General features: G+C 47.3%; 2 protein-coding genes across 4 annotated transcripts in view; one reads left to right on the top strand and one right to left on the bottom strand.

The window, feature by feature from the left end:
• The window catches only part of PI4KA (phosphatidylinositol 4-kinase alpha), a 150230-nt gene that overhangs the window by 60451 nt on the left and 69103 nt on the right, over positions 1-20676 (bottom strand). The window lies entirely within an intron of this gene.
• On the top strand, positions 5343-19088 carry SERPIND1 (serpin family D member 1). Of its 2 annotated transcripts, XM_032139262.2 has the most exons (5): positions 5343-5380; positions 10551-11455; positions 15174-15447; positions 17227-17371; positions 18093-19088. In XM_032139262.2, exons 2-5 carry the CDS (start codon positions 10567-10569, stop codon positions 18282-18284), a joined length of 1500 nt encoding a protein of 499 aa, XP_031995153.1. In that variant the 5' UTR covers positions 5343-5380; positions 10551-10566; the 3' UTR covers positions 18285-19088. The 2 variants fall into 2 exon arrangements, with proteins under 2 accessions (XP_031995153.1, XP_031995152.2); XM_032139261.2 differs by lacking the exon at positions 5343-5380 and having other exon boundaries at positions 10413-11455.

Genomic DNA, 20676 nt, shown 5'->3' with positions numbered 1-20676 from the left:
CTCGAGAGCCACCAGTGCACTGTGTCCTTGGGAAGAGTGGGCCAAGACCTGAGGGTGCAGGGTGGGCTCTGGGTAGGTGCTGAGGAGGTGGGGCGCTTTGGAGAGGGCTATGTGGAGGGCAGCAGCCAACAGAAGTGACACAGGGCAGGAAATCTAGAGCCACACAGGATGTGGCCACAAAAGGACAGTTGACAAGGGGCTTCCAGTTCAGCTAGTGGCCAAGGATGGTGACAGTAAGAATACGCAACTGTGGGACTGACTGTCTCTGAAGTGATCGGCCTCCCAGGATTAGGTCCCAAGTGATGGTGGAGATATGAAGGGGTTTCCAGACTACAGAATTCAAGGCCTATGTGGCTAAGAGGTTCTGGTACCTTCTAAAGAGAACTAGACTTTGGTGGTTATGGAAAGGGTCGAGCTTCTAGAATGCTTCCCTCTCAATGAGAACAGTAGCTCCAGGTGGCTGGGAAGCTCAAAGTGGTTTTGACACAGAAAAGAAGAAGTAGTGGAGTCTATCTTTGATTTGGGATCCTACTCCTGACCCTGTGAACTTCTTGGCTCCCTCTTGAGGACGTCAGCTTGAAAGTGACTCTGTGGGTTCTCCCTGCTCTCTGACTTCTCCAAGCCTGCTGGCCACTGTCTTGGCTGAGACTGCTGTAGTCTCCAGAAAGACCTGCTCACTCCTAAAAAGTATCAAGGTCAGGCCAGGTGTGGTGGCTCACGCCTGTAATCCCAGCACTTTGGGAGGACGAGACAGGTAGATCAGGAGGTCAGGAGATCGAGATCAGCCTGGCTAACACGGTAAAACCCCATCTCTACTAAAAATACAAAAAATTAGTCGGGCGTGGTGGCACGCACCTGTAGTCCCAGGTACTCGGGAGGCTGACGCAGAAGAATTGCTTGAAACTGGGAGGCCGAGGTTGCAGTGAGCTGAGATTGCACCACTGCACTGCAGCCTGGGCGACAGAGCAAGACTCCATTTCAAAAACAAAAAAAAGTCAAGGTCAGGCGGGAAGTGGGAAGACTGAAATAGACAAAGGATTCTAAAGAGATATAACAGCCAAATGCAACACATGAAACCCTGACCAGATAAAAATAAAAAAGCCATAAAATACATGTTTGAAGTCATAGAGTAATCTGACTTGGACTAGACATGTGATATATGTGAGGCTTGTGATCTTCCCGGGAGTGACGGTAGCACAGCACAGGGCAGAGACCCTGCCATGGAAGAAACACTGGTGCTAGTGCCCAGGGCAGAAGTGAGTGATGTCTTTAAGTGAATATGGAAAAATATTAACTATTCTACCTAGGTTGTGGGTGTATGGATATTTAGTATTCAATTATTCCAATTTCTCTGTGTATGTATACAAATTTTTTTTTAGAGACAGGGTCTCTGTCGACCAGGCTGGAATAGAGGGGTACAATCATAGCTCACTGTACATGCTCAAGTGATCTTTCTGCCTCAGCCTCCTGAGCAGCTGGGACTACAGGTGTGTAGCATCATGGCCCAGTTAATTTTTTTTTTTTTTTGTAGAGATGGTTTTTGCTAGCCAGGCGCAGTGGCTCATGCTTGTAATCCTAGCACTTTGGGAGGCTGAGGCGGGCAGATCATCTGAGGTCAGGAGTTCAAGACCAGCCTGGGCAACATGGTAAAACCCTGTCTCTACTAAAAATACAAAAATTAGCCAGGCATAATGGCAGGCGCCTGTAATCCCAGCTACTTGGGAGGCTGAGGCAGGAGAATCACTTGAACCCGGGAGGCAGAGGTTGCAGCAAGCTAAGATGGAGCCACTACACTCCAGCCTGGGCAACAGAGCAAAAACTCCATCTCAAAAAAAAAAAAAAGAGAGAGATGGGTTTTGCTATGTTGCCCAACCTGGTCACGTACACATACACACACACACACACACACAAAATGACAGGGCAAAGGTTTCAAAATTTTAAACCTGGTAAATCTGGGTATGGGTATACACGAGTTGTTCTACTACACTATTCTTTCAACTTTTTTGAAAGTTTGAAGTTATTTCAAAATAAAAAGTTTTCCAAACTTTAGTGATCCTCCTGCCTCAGCCTCCCAAAGTGCTGGGATGATAGGCATGAGCCACTGTGCCTGACCCCTCTGTATATTTTTAAAATTTCATGTTAAAAGATGGAAAAGTCTGGATGAGGTAGTTCACGCCTGTCTTCCCAGCTCTTTGGGAGGCCAAGGTGGGAAGATCGCTTGAGGACAGACGTTCAAGACCAACTTGGCCAACATAGTGAGACCCCGCTTTTTTCTAACTAAAAAAATTTTTTTTCAAGTTGGAAAAAATATCTAGCCATAAGACAAGCCTTGAAACTGCAAAAGAACAATGGAGTATGTGTGACAGGAGGTACTGCTCTACAGTGGGGGCTAAAGCCATACACAAGCTTCGGTGGCTCACGCCTGTAATGCCAGCACTTTGGGAGGCCGAGGTGGGTGGATCACGAGGTCAGGAGTTCAAGACCAGCCTGGCCAGCATGGTGAAACCCATCTCTACTAAAAATACAAAAAATTAGCCAGGCGTGGTGGTGGGCACCTGTAGTCCCAGCTACTCGGGAGGCTGAGGCAGGAGAATGGCATGAACCCGGGAGGCGGAGCTTGCAGTGAGCTGAGATTGGGCCACTGCACTCCAGCCTGGGCGACAGAGCGAGACTCCATCTCAAAAAAAAAAAAAAAAGCCATACACAAGCTGTTACCACTAAATGGGAAAATGACTGAAAAATGTCAATGTCAAGAGGGACTGAAATCAAATTTTTTCAATAGTGGGTTACATGATCAGAAATCTAGATAGGCAGGAAACATACTGGCTTTATTTATTTATTTATTTATTTAGACAGAGTCTCACTCTGTCACCCAGGCTGGAGTGCAGTGGCATGAACTTGGCTCACTGCAACCTTTACCTCCCAGGTTCAAGCAATTGTCCTGCCTCAGCCTCCCGAGTAGCTGGGACTACAGACGCGTGCCACCATACCCAGCTAATTTTTGTATTTTTAGTAGGGACGGGGTTTCACCATGTTGGTCAGGCTGGTCTTGAACTCCTGACCTCAAGTGATCCACCCACCTTGGCCTCTCAAAGTGCTGGGATTACAGGTGTGAGCCACCACACCTGGCCGGTACTGGCTTTAAAAATAACAAAAGTAATACATACACATAGAAAAAGGTCAAACAAAGTACATAGAGTGAAAAATGAATGCTGTGTCCCCTCCCAGACCATTTCTGTGAATAAATATGTCATACCATAAAATGATGAGGACTAACATTTCCTGAATGCCAGGCACCACTCTATGTGCTTTCCACACATTATCTCATTTAATTTTCTCGTTTAATTAATGAGATAAATTAATTTATCTCATTTAATTTTCACAACAACCTCATGCAGTAGGTGTAACTGTCACCTTCATTTCAGACAGCAGAATACTGACAGCTGGAGGCCAAGGGGCAATTTCAGCCAGGGTGGCTGGTGATGCCTCGGTGAAACCAAGAGCGAACAGTGAGAGCAGCGGCCACCTGCTGGTCTGCAGGGAAGGTGCCCTGGGCAGAAAGAATAGCAAGTGCCAGGGCTGTGCTGGGGCTGGGCTTGGCATGTGTGAGAACAAGACAGAGAATGAGGGAGGTGGGCCCAGGAGGAGTGTGGGCACAGGCAGCAGCCTCTGCCTGTGGCGCCACGCTGAAGACTCGGTATTGTGTGTGACAGATGAAGGCTCTGAGAAGACAGCTCTGACAAAAGCTAGAGTGCAAAATCAGACTCAAACACAACCACCGGTCTGTGTCCTGAACACAACGGACCTTTACACTCTGGAATTTCTCAAATGGAGCAATGCACAGACACCCCCGTGGGCCCCTTGCACACCCGCAGATTCTCCTAGGAGTCACATTCTCTCTTCAGATAGACTCTGGGTGCCAACACTCCCAAACACGCTCTCGAGGAGCAGTCTCTGTGATAAGCTGATCTTCCAGACAATCCAGAATATTCTTAAAACTTTTTAGATCATAAAATTTAAAACACAAATTAAAAAACAAATTATCATAAGGCCGGGCACAGTGGCTCATGCCTGTAATCCCAGCACTTTGCAAGGCTGAGGTGGGAGGATCACGTGAGCCCAAGAGTTCAAGACCAGCCTGGGCAACATAGTGAGACCCTGTCTCTACGAAAAAGTCAAAAGTTAGCCAGATATGGTGGTGTGCACCTGTATTCCCAGCTACTTGCGCGGCTGAGGTGAGGAGGATTGCTTCAGCTCAGGAGGCTGAGGCTGCAGTGAGCCAAGATCACGCCACTGCACTCCAGCCTGGGTGACAGAGTGAGACCCTGTCTCAAAAAACACATAGGGCCAGGCATGGTGGCTCACGCATGTAATCCCAGCACTTTGGGAGGCCAAGGCGGGAGGATCACTTCAGTCCAGGAGTTCAACACCAGCCTGGCCAACATACTGAAACCCCATCTCTACTAAAAATACAAAAAATTAGTTGGGTGTGGTGGTGTGCGCCTGTAATCTCAGCTACTCAGGAGGCTGAGGCGGGAGAATTGCTTGAACTTGGGAGACAGAGGTTGCAGGGAGCTGAGATCGCACCACTGCACTCCGGCATGGGCAGCAGCGTGAAACTCTGTCTCAAAACAAACAAACAAAAACCCATAAACACAAAATGTATCACAGCCTCAGAGATCCCCATGAATGCCTAAGTGGCCCTGAATTTGGGAGGCACTGCTCAGTAATAGTCCTATCTGTCCCACAACAGACAGGAGTGCTGGGCCGCACCGACTGGCAACAAACACAGCAACTCTTGACTGGAGAAAGGTCCATGCCACGATCTCCTTATTCTGTAAGCCACTAATTTTGTCCTCTCTCCTCCACCTTTCACTGAGGAACAAGCTCTCGGAAGGACAGAGACACCCGCCTAGTAGCTGAGCCAGCCACATCAGTCCTGGAGAGTAGGTGGAGGGCAGATGCTGTGATCATCCCAGAAGAGAAGACACAGTTGGAGGCAGATGCATGGTCTCTACTTTCAGCTACCCTCAATGCAGCCTGGTCCCCAGAGGCCTGAAGAGCGCCTTGTTTATGTGGTGACCTCAGGAGGGGCTTCTCCTGCACCAAGGCTATGTGTGCATGCTAACACAGTAACCATCATATACTCAAAATATCAGCTCTAAGAACTGGAGATGAGGAGCTGCAAGCCAGTCTGCAGTTATCAAAGGCACAGCTGAGGGGGTTTGTGCTGACCAAGCTAGTTGCCTGGTGTTTGGATTGGGACATATTTACTTTGGAAAATATGCAGCAACAGCCCAGCACCAAAGTTCACATCAAAACCCCACTGATGACCTTGGCTGCTTTCATCTCTGAAGCGCCACTTCTCAGAAACACAGAGGTAAGTTGGGTTTCTAATGTTTCTGCTGATTATAAATTATTTGTGGTGTTTACAGATAGGCAACTGGTTCATTTTTCTAGCAAACTAAGAATTCAGAAGCTTTCTACACTGTTTTAGAAGTGGGAAATGGTTTCATTTTTCAATGTGCCTATTATAAAACTGTGTCAGTTCCATTGTTGGGAGAGTTGACAAAATTAGAATAGGAACTGTGGAATAGATGAAAATATTATACTTATATTAAATTAATCAAATTGGATAACTGTCCTGTGATTATGTATGAGAATATCCTTGCTCTTAGGTATTTTCCCTGAAGTATTAGTATTAAAGGTTAGAGGGGCCGGGTGCAGTGGCTCACGCCTGTAATCCCAGCACTTTGGGAGGCCGAGGCAGGTGGATCACGAGGTCAGGAGTTCAAGACCAGCCTGACCAACATGGTGAAGCCAAGTATCTACTAAAAATACAAAAATTAGCTGGGCGTGGTGGCGTGTGCCTGTAATCTCAGCTACTCAGAGGCTGAGGCAGGAGAATCGCTTGAACCCGGGAGGCGGAGGTTGCAGCAAGCCGAGATCGTGCCACTGCACTCCAGCCTGGACGACAGAGTTAGACTCCGTCAAAAAAAAAAAAAAATGTTAGAGGAACAAGATATAGGAGACCTACTCTCAAATGGTCCAGAAGAAAAAATGTGTATGTGCATGCCCGTGAGTACACGTACACACACACACACACACACACACACACACACACACACACAGAGAGAGAGAGAGAAAATGACAGGGCAAAGGTTCCAAAATTTTAAACCTGGTAAATCTCAATACAGGTATACAGGAGTTGTTCTACTACACTATTCTTTCAACTTTTTTGGAAGTTTGAAGTTACTTCAAAATAAAAAGTTTTCCAAACTTTAGGCAGTTACTTCTCTCCCATTCTGCCTGCTCTGTTGGGCCTGGAGACCATACCCCAGGAGGGACGACGGTTTATCGAGTGTTATGCTCTGATGCGTGACTGAAAAGACCAACCCAGCTCTGGCAATTAGCAAGAAAGCACAATATGAAGTTCCCAGAAAAAAAAAAGCAAAACAAACTTTTGAATGATTTATCTTTAAAATATATTGTTTCTCTTCAAATAGTAATCTGGATTTAATCACAACCTAGTGATAGTTTTAAATGTCTTCTACAATGTTTGTTATACTAAATAGCAAAACAATAGGAAGATTTACCTTCAGATCTTTAATTTCAATCCATAAAAGATATCAGAGATCTTTTCTCCTTCCTCTGGTAAGGGAATGATGAAAACTATTTTTGGCTTTTCATCAGATAATGTGGGAACAGGGTATAAGACGTTTCCAAATATAACTTCTGAATACCGGGATAAAACATGAATGTCTTTACTCTGCCACTCTATCTGGCCTCAGATACGTTTTCCTGAATGCTTATTTATTCAAGTTGGTTTTTGTTATGTTCTTTAACCTTATTTTTATCTGAGAAGAAAACTTTTTCCCCCTTTGTTCCTTCTTCTTTTGGCTTTCTTTTTTAAAATAGAGATGAGGTCTTGCTATGTTGCTCCAGCTGGTCTTGAACTCCTGGGCTCAAGCGATCCTCCTGCCTTGGCCTCCCAAGATGCTAAGATTACAGGCGTGAGCCCCTATGCCTGGTCTTCTTCTTGATCTTAGCCAAAAGGCCAAGAAGTGATAAGAGGAAGACACCTGAAGTGTAGTTGGGCAAGGAGCCTTCTACCAGCTGCTTACTTTCTTTGTTCCTGACTTTTAAAAGTGTGTTGCTGTTGATACACAGTCTCCTGATATGTAAAATGCTGGGAGGATGAAGCTAAGTTACACAAAGTGCCATTCAGAAACTGGGCCCAGTTCTATTTGCAGCTACATACATTAGAAATCATTTCTAGAGGCCGAGCATGGTAACTCATATCTGTAATTCCAGCACTTTGGGAGGCCAAGGCAGGCGAATTGCCTGAGCTCAGGAGTTTGAGACCTGTCTGGGCAACATGGTAAAACCCCATCTCTACCAAAAACACAAAAAATTAACTGGGTGTGGTGGCACACACCTGTGGTCCTAGCTACTTCAAAAGGCTGAGGTGGGAGGGTCTCTTGAGCCTGAGAGGAACAGGCGGCAGTGAACGAATATTGTGCCACTGCGCTCCAGCCTGGGTGACAGAGTGAGACCCCATCGTCTCAAAATAAAAATAAAAAGAAATCGTTTCTAGAAACTGTTTTCCCATGTGTAAACTAGTGGCACTGCAGCCTCAGGCAGGTGCTGAGATGGGGACCTGGAAAAGGCAACAGGCATTTTCAGTCAGAAACAATGTGACTTTCCTGCTCCAAAATGTTCAATTCAAAAGTCTTTCTTAGTTGTGACTAAAACAAACTTTGAATTTACTATTTCAACAGTATTATAAGGGGAAGACCCAAGGAATGGGACTGGCACTGGGAAAACAGCTAGGAAGCTGCTCTGCACAGCCAGGGAGTCTGGAAGCATCCTGGTACTCCAGAGCGAACAAGGCTGAGCGCTTGATGTGGGGCTAGAGGCTCAACCAACTTGGTTCGAACCTAGCCACTGCCACTTATTAGTGACAGTGACGAAAGGCTCAGTCTCCTGATATGTAAAATGCTGGGAGGATGAAACTAAGTTACACAAAGTGCCTTATACAGCGTGTCAGGCATCCAACAGAGGACATTAACAACATTAACTACACTGACAGCATTTCAAGCAGAGTATCCGAACAGTTACCCCATCTTCAGGCCTAATGAGTTCAAATATTTGCTTAGGAGTTGCAGCCAGTAACTCTTACCTGGCCTCAACTGGCAGCAGATATTCTGGGCCTCAAATATCTATCTAATAGGAAATGGTCACAGACACAAAATAAGCTTAACAAAAGGCAGTGTTTTTTTTTTTTTTTTTTTTTTTTTTGAGATAAGGACTCACTCTATCCCCCAGGTTGGAGTGCAGTGGCGTGATCATGGCTCACTGCAGGCTCAAGTGATCCTCCTACCTCAGCCTTCCAAGTAGATGGGACCACAGGCGTGTGCCATCACACCAAGCTAATTATTTTTCTTTTCTTTCTTTTTTTTTTTTTTTGAGACGAAGTTTCGCTCTTTTTGCCCAGGCTGGAGTGTAATGGTGCGATCTTGGCTCACTGCAACCTCCGCCTCCCGAGTTCAAACGATTCTCCTGCCTCAGCCTCCTGAGTAGCTGGGATTACAGGCATGCGCCACCATGCCGGCTAATTTTTTTGTATTTTTTGTAGAGACAGGGATTCTCCATGTTGGCCAGGCTGGTCTCGAACTCCCGACCTCAGGTGATCCGCCCACCTCAGCCTCCCAAAGTGCTGGGATTACCAACCTGAGCCACCGCGCCCAGCCTATTTATTTAATTTTTCACAGAGATGAGGTCTTGCTATGTTGCCCACGCTGGTCTTGAGCTCCTGGGCTCAAGTGATCTTCCTGCCTTGGCCCTCCACAGTGTTGGGATTACAGGCATAAGCCACGGCGCCTGGCCGGCAGTTCTTTCTGGGGTGATTAGAAGTTGGGACCATGTATTACCTGTCTGAGTCAGCATTATAAACACCTATGGTCACTGTCCTGGCAAAACATGGAAGCATCAAAGCTCATCTACCCAGAGTGCAGTTAATAACCAGGAAGTAAGCAAGAGAAAGACAAAGGATTTGGCAGCCAAAACAGATTTGACAGGCCAAGTCAGATCCTCCTCTGAACGAGTCAGAGAGGAACAGATAAAGACCGGATTGCCATAATGCCTCTGTGCTAAAAGCTTATCTTGTTTACTTAAATAAAGGGAGTGCCCCTCAGGTCTTGAGTAAGAGCTTGCTGACATCACCCTCACACAGACTTTATCTCTTGTTTCTAACCCTGTGTTAGAAGCAGTAACATAGAAGATTTAGTTGCTCCTGACAGCAGTGGGAGCCATTGTCTAAGAGATACAAAGGAGAAAAAAGTATATCTGCAGCAAGTGATATCACCTCTGGGGCTGCCACCACATCATCTCACTATGCCCTGAGGGGGTCCCAGCACTAGACAAGTTCCAAATCTTTTGCAAATTAAACAACCCCAGGTCAGGCGTAGTGGCTTATGCCTGTAATCCCAGCACTTTGGGAGGCTGAGGTGGGTGGATCACCTGAGGTCAGGAGTTTGAGACCAGCCTGGCCAACACAGCGAAACCCCATCTCTACTACACAAAATACAAAAATTAACCAGGTGTGGTGGTGTGCGCCTGTAGTCCCAGCTACTTGGGAGGCTGAGGCAAGAGAACTGCTTGAGTCCAGGAGGCCAAAGTTGCAGTAAGCTGAGATTGCGCCACTGCACTCCAGCCTGGGTGACAGAGTGAGACTCCATTTCAAAAAATAACAACAACAAAAGCCAAATACAACAACAACAACAACAACAACAAAAAAAACAACAAATTAAACAACCCCAAAGATTACACAAATTTCAAGTATCTTTAGAATATGTTTTCAGAAAGCCTGGCCCATGGACATTTTTCAACAGCATCTCCATTGCAAAGGTGGAATGGCGTGAGTCACACAAGCATGGCTGAGTCCCTTTGATGCACATCCCTTCTGGGTGCTCTCCAGTCACCAGCCCCAGGTGCCCACTCAAGCCCAGCTCTTAGTGAAGTTTCCCTGACTCTCTGGGCACTTCCACTCCTACCACACAGGGTAGAGCCGCACCCCTTTCCATACCCCCATGTGCTCTGGCAGCATTATTTTGAGATCCTTCGCTTTACTGCACGTCTGTCCCATCTGTCCCCTGACTGGTCCATGAGCCCCTGGTGGGAACTTTGTCTCTAGTACCTAAACACTGTCTGGAGGTGGTGGACAAGGTGTCTGGAGAAAAAGAAACTCCTCCCTGGGATGCCTGAGCTCCCAGGATTCTAGAAGGTTAGTTTTGCAAATCTTTAAAGAAGGGATTTTCACCAAGGGGCCCACGGACCCTTCAGTGAGGTTTATGAGTCCCACATCAAAGGTTGGGTGTCTGTTTATCTACATCAGATTCTCTTAAAGTCCATGATCCTAAAACAGTTAAGAACTAATGCTGTGAGGGCCTCTTCCTGAGTCAAAGCCACAGGGAACCTACCATGTGGATGCTGCAGCGGGGTGCGGATCAGCCAGGCCGCCTTTCACTGTGTTCTGTTTTCCCTCCCAGCTTTAGCTCTGCCAAAATGAAACACTTGTTCCACCCACTTCTCATTTTCCTCATCATAACATCTGCGTGGGGTGGGGGCAAAGGCCCGCTGGATCAGCTTGAGAAAGGAGGGGAAACTGCTCAGTCTGCAGATCCCCAGTGGGAACAGTTAAATAACAAAAACCTGAGCATGCCTCTTCTCCCTGCCGACTTCCACAAGGAAAACACCGTCACCAACGACTGGATTCCAGAAGGGGAGGAGGACGATGACTATCTGGACCTGGAGAAGATATTCAGTGAAGATGACGACTACATCGACATCGTCGACAGTCTGTCAGTTTCCCCAACAGACTCTGATGCGAGTGCTGGGAACATCCTCCAGCTTTTTCATGGCAAGAGCCGGATCCAGCGTCTTAACATCCTCAATGCCAAGTTCGCTTTCAACCTCTACCGAGTGCTGAAAGACCAGGTCAACACTTTCGATAACATCTTCATAGCACCCGTTGGCATTTCTACTGCGATGGGTATGATTTCCTTAGGTCTGAAGGGAGAGACCCATGAACAAGTGCACTCGATTTTGCATTTTAAAGACTTTGTTAATGCCAGCAGCAAGTATGAAATCACGACCATTCATAATCTCTTCCGTAAGCTGACTCATCGCCTCTTCAGGAGGAATTTTGGGTACACACTGCGGTCAGTCAATGACCTTTATATCCAGAAGCAGTTTCCAATCCTGCTTGACTTCAAAACTAAAGTAAGAGAGTATTACTTTGCTGAGGCTCAGGTAGCTGACTTCTCAGACCCTGCCTTCATATCAAAAACCAACAACCACATCATGAAGCTCACCAAGGGCCTCATAAAAGATGCTCTAGAGAATATAGACCCTGCTACCCAGATGATGATTCTCAACTGCATCTACTTCAAAGGTAAGAAGCACCTTTACAGTTCTCACAGCAAATCCACAACATACTCTTTTTGTATGTGGGTAGACTGAATGCCAAGAACTGTACTGTAGCTATAATTTATCCAGGAAAACTAGACACAAGATTGACTCTGGAACAGGGACAGGGAAGGCCAAGCTGAAGTGACAGTAGCATCTGATACTTACTGAGCCCTAACTCTGTGCTTTAACACAGCCTTGTGAGGTCATCACTGTTATTAGCATCCCCATTTTACAGAGGAAGCCACCAAGGCATGAAGTAAAAGGATGGGCCGGGCGCGGTGGCTCAGCCTGTAATCCCAGCACTTTGGGAGGCCGAGCCAGGCAGATCACTTGAGGTCAGGAGTTCGAGATCAGCCTGATCAACAGACCAACATGGTGAAACCCTGGCTCTACTAAAAATACAAAAATTAACTGGGCCTGGTGGTGGGTGCCTGTACTCCCAGCTACTTGGGAGGCTGAGGCAGGAGAATCACTTGAACCTGGAAGGCAGAGATTGCAGTGAGCCGAGACTGTGCCACTGCACTCTAGCCTGGACAACAGAGTGAGACTCCAACTCAAAAAAAAAAAAAAGAAGAAGTAAAACGATGCTCCAAGGGCAGCCAGTTATTAAGGGGCAGAGCCAAAGCTCATCCCTAGCAATCTGTTAAATTGGAAGAAATAATACAAAACTGTTTTAGCATCTGGCCAGCCTGGATTTGAGTTTTCTCTTTTCCTTTCCCAATTATCAATAAGCAGGAATATAGACAAAACGCTAAAGAAATGCACCTGTGAACTATTCAGCTTGAGCAGCTGACATTGACACCTACAAGTGCTTTTCAGGATACTTCTGAACTACTGGGCAGGTGGGATGGAGAAATAAATTACTACTTCCCCAGCAACTGTTCTGGACTGAGCACAAGGGCACTTTTTAAGGAGGTCACCCCACACCCATCACACACACATAGGACCCCTGGAATCCTAGGAATAAATGAGCATGGATTTGTAAAATCCAAACCTCTCTTTTCAAATATCCTCACCTGGACCAGACCAGAAGAAACCTCTACTTTACTCTCTAAGCTGAGAGTGCGGAAGGGGCGACACGAGGAATGGTTCGGCTTCAGGACTAATTGCGGTGACACACAACCACTTCTCTTTGCCACCAAGGACTACCAGGTACCTGCAAAGGGCAGTACTTGGAGGCCAGTGCTTTCTGCTTCTTAGCCCCTGTGGTTTTATAGCAGCCCAGGTGAAGGAACAAGACCCTGCCCGGCTCCTGGCTTCTGTTTAGGGAAAGGGGGCCAGAGCCCCTCCTGATCTGTCCACACACCTGCTCTGTGCCTTGGCTGAGGCCCCTGCAGCTCTACAAGGCAGGCATTCTGCTGGATAGGCCAAGCAGTGTCACTCTGACACCCAGGTTTCCACCCCAAGGCAAGGTACAATGCTGGCCTCCTGTGGGTGGAATCAAAGGCTGAGCTCTAACAGGCTTGTGGCAGACACACACACAGAGACCACACGTACGCGATGAACACACATATCCTTTTCATTACAGGTTATTAGTACACGTTTTGGAATTGAGCAAACAAGAGTCTAAGCCCTGGTTTCACCATTTCTCGTTTGTGTGACCTCAGACAAGTCATTCAACATCTCTATGACTTAGTTTTCCTTATCTTTATCACAGAGATAACACCCACTCTGACAGGGCCGAGGGAAGAACCATAAGCAATGGCGATGCAACAGAGTGGCACATGGCAAGAGCTCAGCGAATTCAAGGGAATGAAACTGTAGATTACAATACTAGTACAATATGATAAACATATATGATATTGTTAGTGACATTTATAGCAAATAACCTGTGTTTAGGACTGACTTTAGAACAGGCTGGCAGAAGCATTTTTGGCAGCATCAAAGTCCTCCAACCTACTGGTCTGTTGGAGCCCCCCAAGTACACCAAAGAGCCTCTGCATTAGCCCTGGCTGAGGGTTCAGGGACAGGCAGAGAAGTGCCATCCCTGCCTGCATGGAGGTGGAGAAATGATCAGGCATGGTCAGTTGACAATCTCCTAAACACAGTAACCCGTGTCATACCACAGTGTAAACACACATGCAAATGCTTCTGCTTCTTTTCCCCATCATATGAGAATAGTCACTCAATGCTGGGAATCACAAGGGATCAAATGCTAGGAGTACCCAAATCATTCAGGGATGCGTCTCAAAGGGGAGGAGTGTCTAGAAGTGTAATTTTAATTTCACTTAATTTCATATGGAATCATCTCCATTACTAATTTTATTCTAGTTTTAATGTGATAATCACTTTGTAAAGCACAATAAACAGAGGCAGGCTCTCATGAGGAAGTCAGAAGGAAAGAATCCCAAGAGACATGGGACAGCTCCCTCCAAACTGAAAGGGCCGTGATTCCTGAAAGAGCAATTTTGTCCCCAAGGTCTGAAGACACTTGTGGTTGTCACAACCTGGGGGGTTGGGGTAAGCATTACTGGTATCTAGAAGGGGGAGGCTGGGGATGTTGCTAAACACCCTACCATGCACAGGGCAGCCCGCATTGCCACCGACTGTTATCTGGCCCAAATGTCAAAAATGCTGAGGTTGAGAAACCCTGAGTGAGGCAGACTCAGGGAGAAGGGAATCGAGCTTCACTCACAGGCAGGCAGGAGCTGTCTGGTACTTTAATCTCCAAGACACCTCCTGCTCATCTCATCCTGGCTGCTCTACCCAACAGCTAGAAACCCTGAACAAGTTACTTCACCTCTGTTTCCTCATATGTAAAACAGGGATAACAAAAAGCACACAACTTGCATGTTGCTAGGAGCAGAAATGAGATAATACAGGAAAGGTGCTGAGAAGAATGGCCGGCACATGGCCAGTTCTCAACTACTAGTTACCCATTACTATTAGTTACTCACATCTTAGAGCTAACATAGACATGGGCTTATTCCTGGATACACAGCACTGTCCCCATATCTACAGTGGTGATCCTAAGGGCAACATGGCATCACCCAAATGTCTTGTTAGTCACTACAGAATCACAGTGTGAGGGATGAAGGCCATCAAGACAGAGCTGAGGCTGGCAGGGTGGCTCATGCCTATAATCCCAGTGCTTTGGGAGGCTGAGGCAGGAGGACTGCTTGAGGCCAAGGGTTTGAGACCAACCTAGGTAACATAGTAAGACCCCATCTACAATAAAAAAAAAAGACAGAAAGAAAAAATAGCCAGGCTTGGCATGTGCTTGTAGTCCAAGCTACTGGGGAGGGAGGCTGAGGCGGGAGGATCCCTTGAGCCTAGGAGTGTGAGGCTGCAGTGAGCTATGATGGCATCACTGCACTCCAGCCTGCATGACACAGCAAGACCTGGTCTCAAAAACAAAATAATAATAACAGTAATAAAAGCTGGAAAGAGCTCAAAGTTACTCATTTGACAGATCTGACAGATGAAGAAATAGAAGCGAGTTAGGTGTCTTACCATGGTCAAACTAGTTCGTATCAGACCCTAATCCAGAAACTATTCCAGTCGGGGTAACCTCTTGTTAACCTCTCTTGTTAGAAATGCAAATTTCTGCCCAAACCAGGCCTCAGGAATCAAGAGACTGTGGGGTTGGCTCTGCAGGCTAGCTGAATGAGGCCTCCAGGGAAATCAGATTCACTCTCAAGGGTGAGGTGATTTCCCTAAAGGAACCTTCTCATAACAGCCTCTTCCTGTGGCCTTTACAGGATCCTGGGTGAATAAATTCCCAGTGGAAATGACACACAACCACAACTTCCGGCTGAATGAGAGAGAGGTAGTCAAGGTTTCCATGATGCAGACCAAGGGGAATTTCCTCGCAACAAATGACCAGGAGCTGGACTGCGACGTCCTCCAGCTGGAATACGTGGGGGGCATCAGCATGCTAATTGTGGTCCCACACAAGATGTCTGGGATGAAGACCCTCGAAGCACAACTGACACCCCAGGTGGTGGAGAGATGGCAAAAAAGCATGACAAACAGGTATTTCACACTGTGTGTTTGTTCTTTTGATCTCCCAGATGCTGGGGGTGTCTGGGAATACTGGAAAATGGATCATTTTTTTAAAAAGGGAGAATTATGTACAAGTACCCAAGAACTTCCATACAGGGCCACTCTGTTAATTCAGCCCCGATTTGTTGCTTGAGATGAGAGATGATTAGAGAGCATTCATAAGGGACACATCTGCCCTCCAGGGGCCAGTTTCAGAAGTTAGGGGCAGGTGACTTAGAGACAGCTTGGAAACAATCCCAGCTCTGCTATGTACTTTGCTTTGTGGCTTTGGGTCCCAGCTTCATCATCCCTAAAATGGGGATAATTCCATTACTTCCCCGGGTCACTGTGAGAAAATAACAGAATCAGTGACGCTAAGCGCCCCTCCCAGTACTTGGAACCTAAGAGGCACTCAAAAAAAGATTGGCTCAACTCTTCCCTGCCCAGGAAATTCCAACTTAGCCTACCGAGGACACATCATTCATGATTTCCTCTATTATTATTCACTACTCTGTAGTTAAAACTGCAGGTGTTAAGTACTGTATCGAGATTATTATTGGGTCATGGCAGAAAGAATGGAGAGGTCTTATTTCTGTTTTACTGGATACTGGTTAGGCCCATATGAAGAAGTGATTCTGGTTTGAACCTCCTTATAGGACAAGAATACAAACATATGCAACCAAACTGAGAAAAGTAGGCTCTTAGAGGAAGGGATTTGCCCGGGTAGCCAGTCATCATGCTCTGTGAATTTTTCCTTAACAACGTCCCTTCTGTAGCTGCCTCCTTCCATTCCTCCCTGCAGCCCGGCAGCTCTTGAGAAAGGGACTGCACTTTTTTTTTTTTTTTTTTTGAGACAAGGTCTTGTTCTGTCACGCAGGCTGGAGTGCAGTGGCATCATCATGACTCACTGCAGCCTCAACCTCCTGAACTTAAGTGATCCTCTCATCTCAGCCTCCTGAATAGTTGAGACTACAGGCGTGTATCTTCATGCCCAGCTAATTAAATTTTTTTTTTTTGGTAGCAATGAGGTCTTGCTGTGTTGCCCAGGCTGGTCTTGAACTCCTGGCCTCAAGCAGTCCTCCTGCCTTGGCCTTCCAAAGTGCTGGGATTAACAGGCATGAGCCGCTGTGCCTGGCCCATTTGACTTTTAATTGAGATCCTACTTGGTGCCAGGTATGAGCTAGGTACTAGAGTGAAGAAGATCAAGCCTTCCTGCCCATCCAGCTGGGATTGCACCTTAAATCTCTTTATCCCCTGCAAAGTGCCAGACTGACTCCATAGGCACTACTGTTGCTATCCACCCGCTTAGGGATTGAGTAAGTTGAGGCAAAGATTGAGAATGTTCAGCATTGTCTAGTATATACAGGAAAGGTTCTTTTTAAAAGTACACTACCAGATATTCGACTCCTTAATTACAAAAAAAACACCAAATGCCTAAAATTGGGAAACCAAACCAGAGAATTATTTTAGATGCCTTTTTAAACCACAAACCAGGAAAAGTTCTGCTGCTAACCTTGAAGATAGGAAACGAACCACACAGTCTCAAGGAAATAATCATGCAACAGAAAACACACCTCGGTTTTCAGTAGCGGAATTACAATGGAATGGGCTTCCTAAAATCCTCAACTGACAGTCCCGGAATATAAATTTTAATAAGTGCTATATCAATTCTGTGATAAATGTAACCCGTGGCACTTTAAAGGGAAAATCATGATTCCTTTGTAACTTGTGGTTCAATAAAACTGGGCCCCTCTTTCCTTTTCTGTCTAGAACTCGAGAAGTGCTTCTGCCGAAATTCAAGCTGGAGAAGAACTACAATCTAGTGGAGTCCCTGAAGTTGATGGGGATCATGACGCTGTTTGACAAAAATGGCAACATGGCAGGCATCTCAGACCAAAGGATCGCCATCAACCTGGTAACCACTCCCTTGTCCACCCCCTGCCCCGTCCCCAGGGCCTGCCTCAGCACAGCCCCACCTCCACTTGCCCTTCCTACCCACCCCCCAATCTGATGTCCCAGGTTGGGGTGCTGAGTCTGCTCTTCGGCCTGGGTGGGGTACACAGAATGCCTAGTTTCGTGGATGCCAGCTGGAGAGCACGGCACCTGGCAGACACTTAGTGGGCAGGGAGGTCCCAAGAGCAGCCATGGGGTGAGCCCCACTCCCACTGACACCAGAGACAGGGGAGACATGTGCTGCAGTCTGGGAAATAGCTACCCCCAGCCAAATCATGAAAGAGCCACTAAACACCTCACTACACACATACTTAAACCAATCAGGCGCTCAGCAAAAGAGAGGGAACACCAGTCCAAACAGTGCAGCAGACCCAGTTCCCCGTCCTAGGGAAGTGCGCAGCAGTGTGGGGAGCTGGAGCTGGAGTACCTGCCCTGCACCAGCCCCCACAACCCTCAGACCACAGGCACTGCCAAGAGGGAACATGAACCTAGCCAGCCTCTAAGTGCAACGGCTGCCCCTGACAGGTGGTGACAGATATTTTCAAAGGTGACCCTGACCAGCTGTGATTTCCACCTTACATGTTGTCTTTGGATCCTTTCCCTGAATGATATGAGATTGTGCTGGGCACTCTAGCCCTCTGTGTGCTGACCTCCAAAATCTGACAACTTTCCTTTCCAAACAGTTCAAGCACCAAGGCACGATCACAGTGAACGAGGAAGGCACCCAAGCCACCGCTGTGACTACGGTGGGGTTCATGCCACTGTCCACCCAAGTCCGCTTCACTGTCGACCGCCCCTTTCTTTTCCTCATCTACGAGCACCGCACCAGCTGCCTGCTCTTCATGGGAAGAGTGGCCAACCCCAGCAGGTCCTAGAGGTGGAGGTCTGGGTGTCTGAAGTGTCTTGGGGGCACCCTCATTTTGTTTCCATTCCAACAATGAGAACAGAGATGTTCTGGCATCACTTACGTAGTTTATGCTACCAATCTGAATTCGAGGCCCATATGAGAGGAGCTTAGAAACGACCCAAGAAGAGAGGCTTGTTGGAATCAATTCTGCACAACAGCCCATGCTGTAAGCTCATAGAAGTCACTGTAACTGTAGTGTGTCTGCTGTTACCTAGAGGGTCTCACCTCCCCCGTCTTCACAGCAAACCTGAGCAGTGCGTCCTAAGCACCTCCTGCTCTGGTGACCCCATCCTTGCACACCTGGCTCTGTCACTCAAGCCTTTCTCCACCAGGCCCCTCATCTGAATACCAAGCACAGAAACGAGTAGTGTGACTAATTCCTTACCTCTCCCAAGGAGGGTACACAACTAGCACCATTCTTGATGTCCAGGGAAGAAGCCACCTCAAGACATATGAGGGGTGCCCTGGGCTAAAGTTAGGGCTTAATTTTCTCAAAGCCTGACCTTTCAAATCCATGATGAATGCCATCAGTCCGTCCTGCTGTTGCCTCCCCGTGACCTGGAGGACAGTGTGTGCCATGTCTCCCATACTAGAGATAAATAAATGTAGCCACATTTACTGTGTATCTGTTATAATTCTCTATTTTTTGAAGCTCAAATATCAAAAGCCAAATCCAAATTCCTGGACAACTCCAAGTATGATAAAGGCTGACAGGAAGTCACCTGAGCACCACAATGTGCCACAGCAGGGCACGTTCTCAGGACAGGACAGGTGTGTGCTGAATCCTGGGGAGGGTCTGTGCGGTACCCCAGAACTGTGGGTGCTAAGCGGCACACAAGCCCCAGGGCTCCCACAGTCTATGCCAGGCTGCTGCAGCTTTCATCCCTCACACCTGGTCCTGCAGTGGGTCTGGTTTGACAGAGCAGATGACACCTGAGGAATATGTTTCTGGATCCTTCAATCCCTGGGTAAGACAAGTGAAATCCACAGAGGCTGCTCAGCACGCAAGAGTGCCAGTGCTCTTTCAGTGAGGGGACGACTGATGGTCACAGGTGCTGTGTGTGCAGGTGTCTAACTGTAACCCCCACAGCCTGGCAGATGAGGAATACAAGGGTTGGAAGAGTTCTGAAACCTGTCCAAGATGCCGAAGTAGTGGGGCTGGGTTCAAGTGCAGGTTGGCTGGACTCCAGGGACCACACAAGGAGTCCTGTCACAGGTTTCTGATCCCATGAGACCAATACCAGTAAGAAGAGCGGTAAAAGGGAGTAGGGACGGAAGGGTAATGTCACTGCCCTGTGTAGGTGTGCCTGTGGGTTATCTCACAGAGTCTCCTTACCCTCAATCCCTAGGGGGCTGGCACTGTTACCCCTCCTTTTTACAGCTGCAGAAGCAATTTCAGCTCACAGAAGGGAAGCTATCTGCCTGAGGCCTGAATCCACACCCAGGCAGGGGGACCCTGTGGCCCTGCTTTCCCCTGCTCCCTTCCTGACTTCCCACACCGAGCTCTGCCTCCTTACTCTGCTGAGAGCAGATGGTGCAGGGGCTGGGTGAATTGCCCCAAGCCATCCTCTCGGCTTCCTGGTGAGCCCTGATGCTGCGGATGGCCCACTCCTTCAATTCATTCTCCAATCTGCTTCACCACTCTTCTTTTCTGTCATTCTCCAAACTGCTTCACCACTCTTCTTTTCTGTCATTCTCCAACCTGCTTCACCACTCTTCTTTTCTGGTGCCTGTCCTATATTTCTCATCTTGCTGCAGCTTCCTTTTGGCTCCTCTCATTTCTAAACATAATAATCTCAAAAAACCCTTTCAGTCCTTTGCCATGTCTGTCCCATACCCAGAAAGGCAGTGGTCACTTCTGCTCACCCAGTGCCCTCTCTGCTACAGCCAGTGTGGAGTCCTCCACAATCGAGCATCCAGAAACCCCCGTTTCAATGCCTTTTGTTCATGTATACCCACTCAGAATCTCTCCGATCCCCTCTTACAGAAACTAGCCCATCTGTTACTCAAAGCAGGAGAGTATTCATTCAGAACACAGGCTCTGAGCCAGGCTGCCTGGTTTGAATCCTGGCTCTGACATCTAGTAGCTATGAAACTCTAGTAGCAGGTTCTGTGCCTCAGTATCCTCATCTGTAAAATGGGGAGACTAGCAGCACTTACCTTGAGGGACTGCTGTGAGGATTAATCAAATTAATGTCTAGAAAGCATTTATTTATTTATTTATTCATTTATTTTATTTTTTTGAGACGGAGTCTCGCTCTGTTGCCCAGGCTGGAGTGCAATGGCACAATCGTGGCTCACTGCAACCTCCGCCTCCTGGGTTCAAGCAATTCTCCTGCCTAAGCCTCCTGAGTAGCTGG

This window comes from Hylobates moloch, unplaced genomic scaffold (genome assembly GCF_009828535.3).
Source record: "Hylobates moloch isolate HMO894 unplaced genomic scaffold, HMol_V3 SCAFFOLD_19, whole genome shotgun sequence".
Lineage (NCBI taxonomy): Eukaryota > Metazoa > Chordata > Mammalia > Primates > Hylobatidae > Hylobates > Hylobates moloch.
This window is presented reverse-complemented; position numbering and strand designations above follow the sequence as displayed.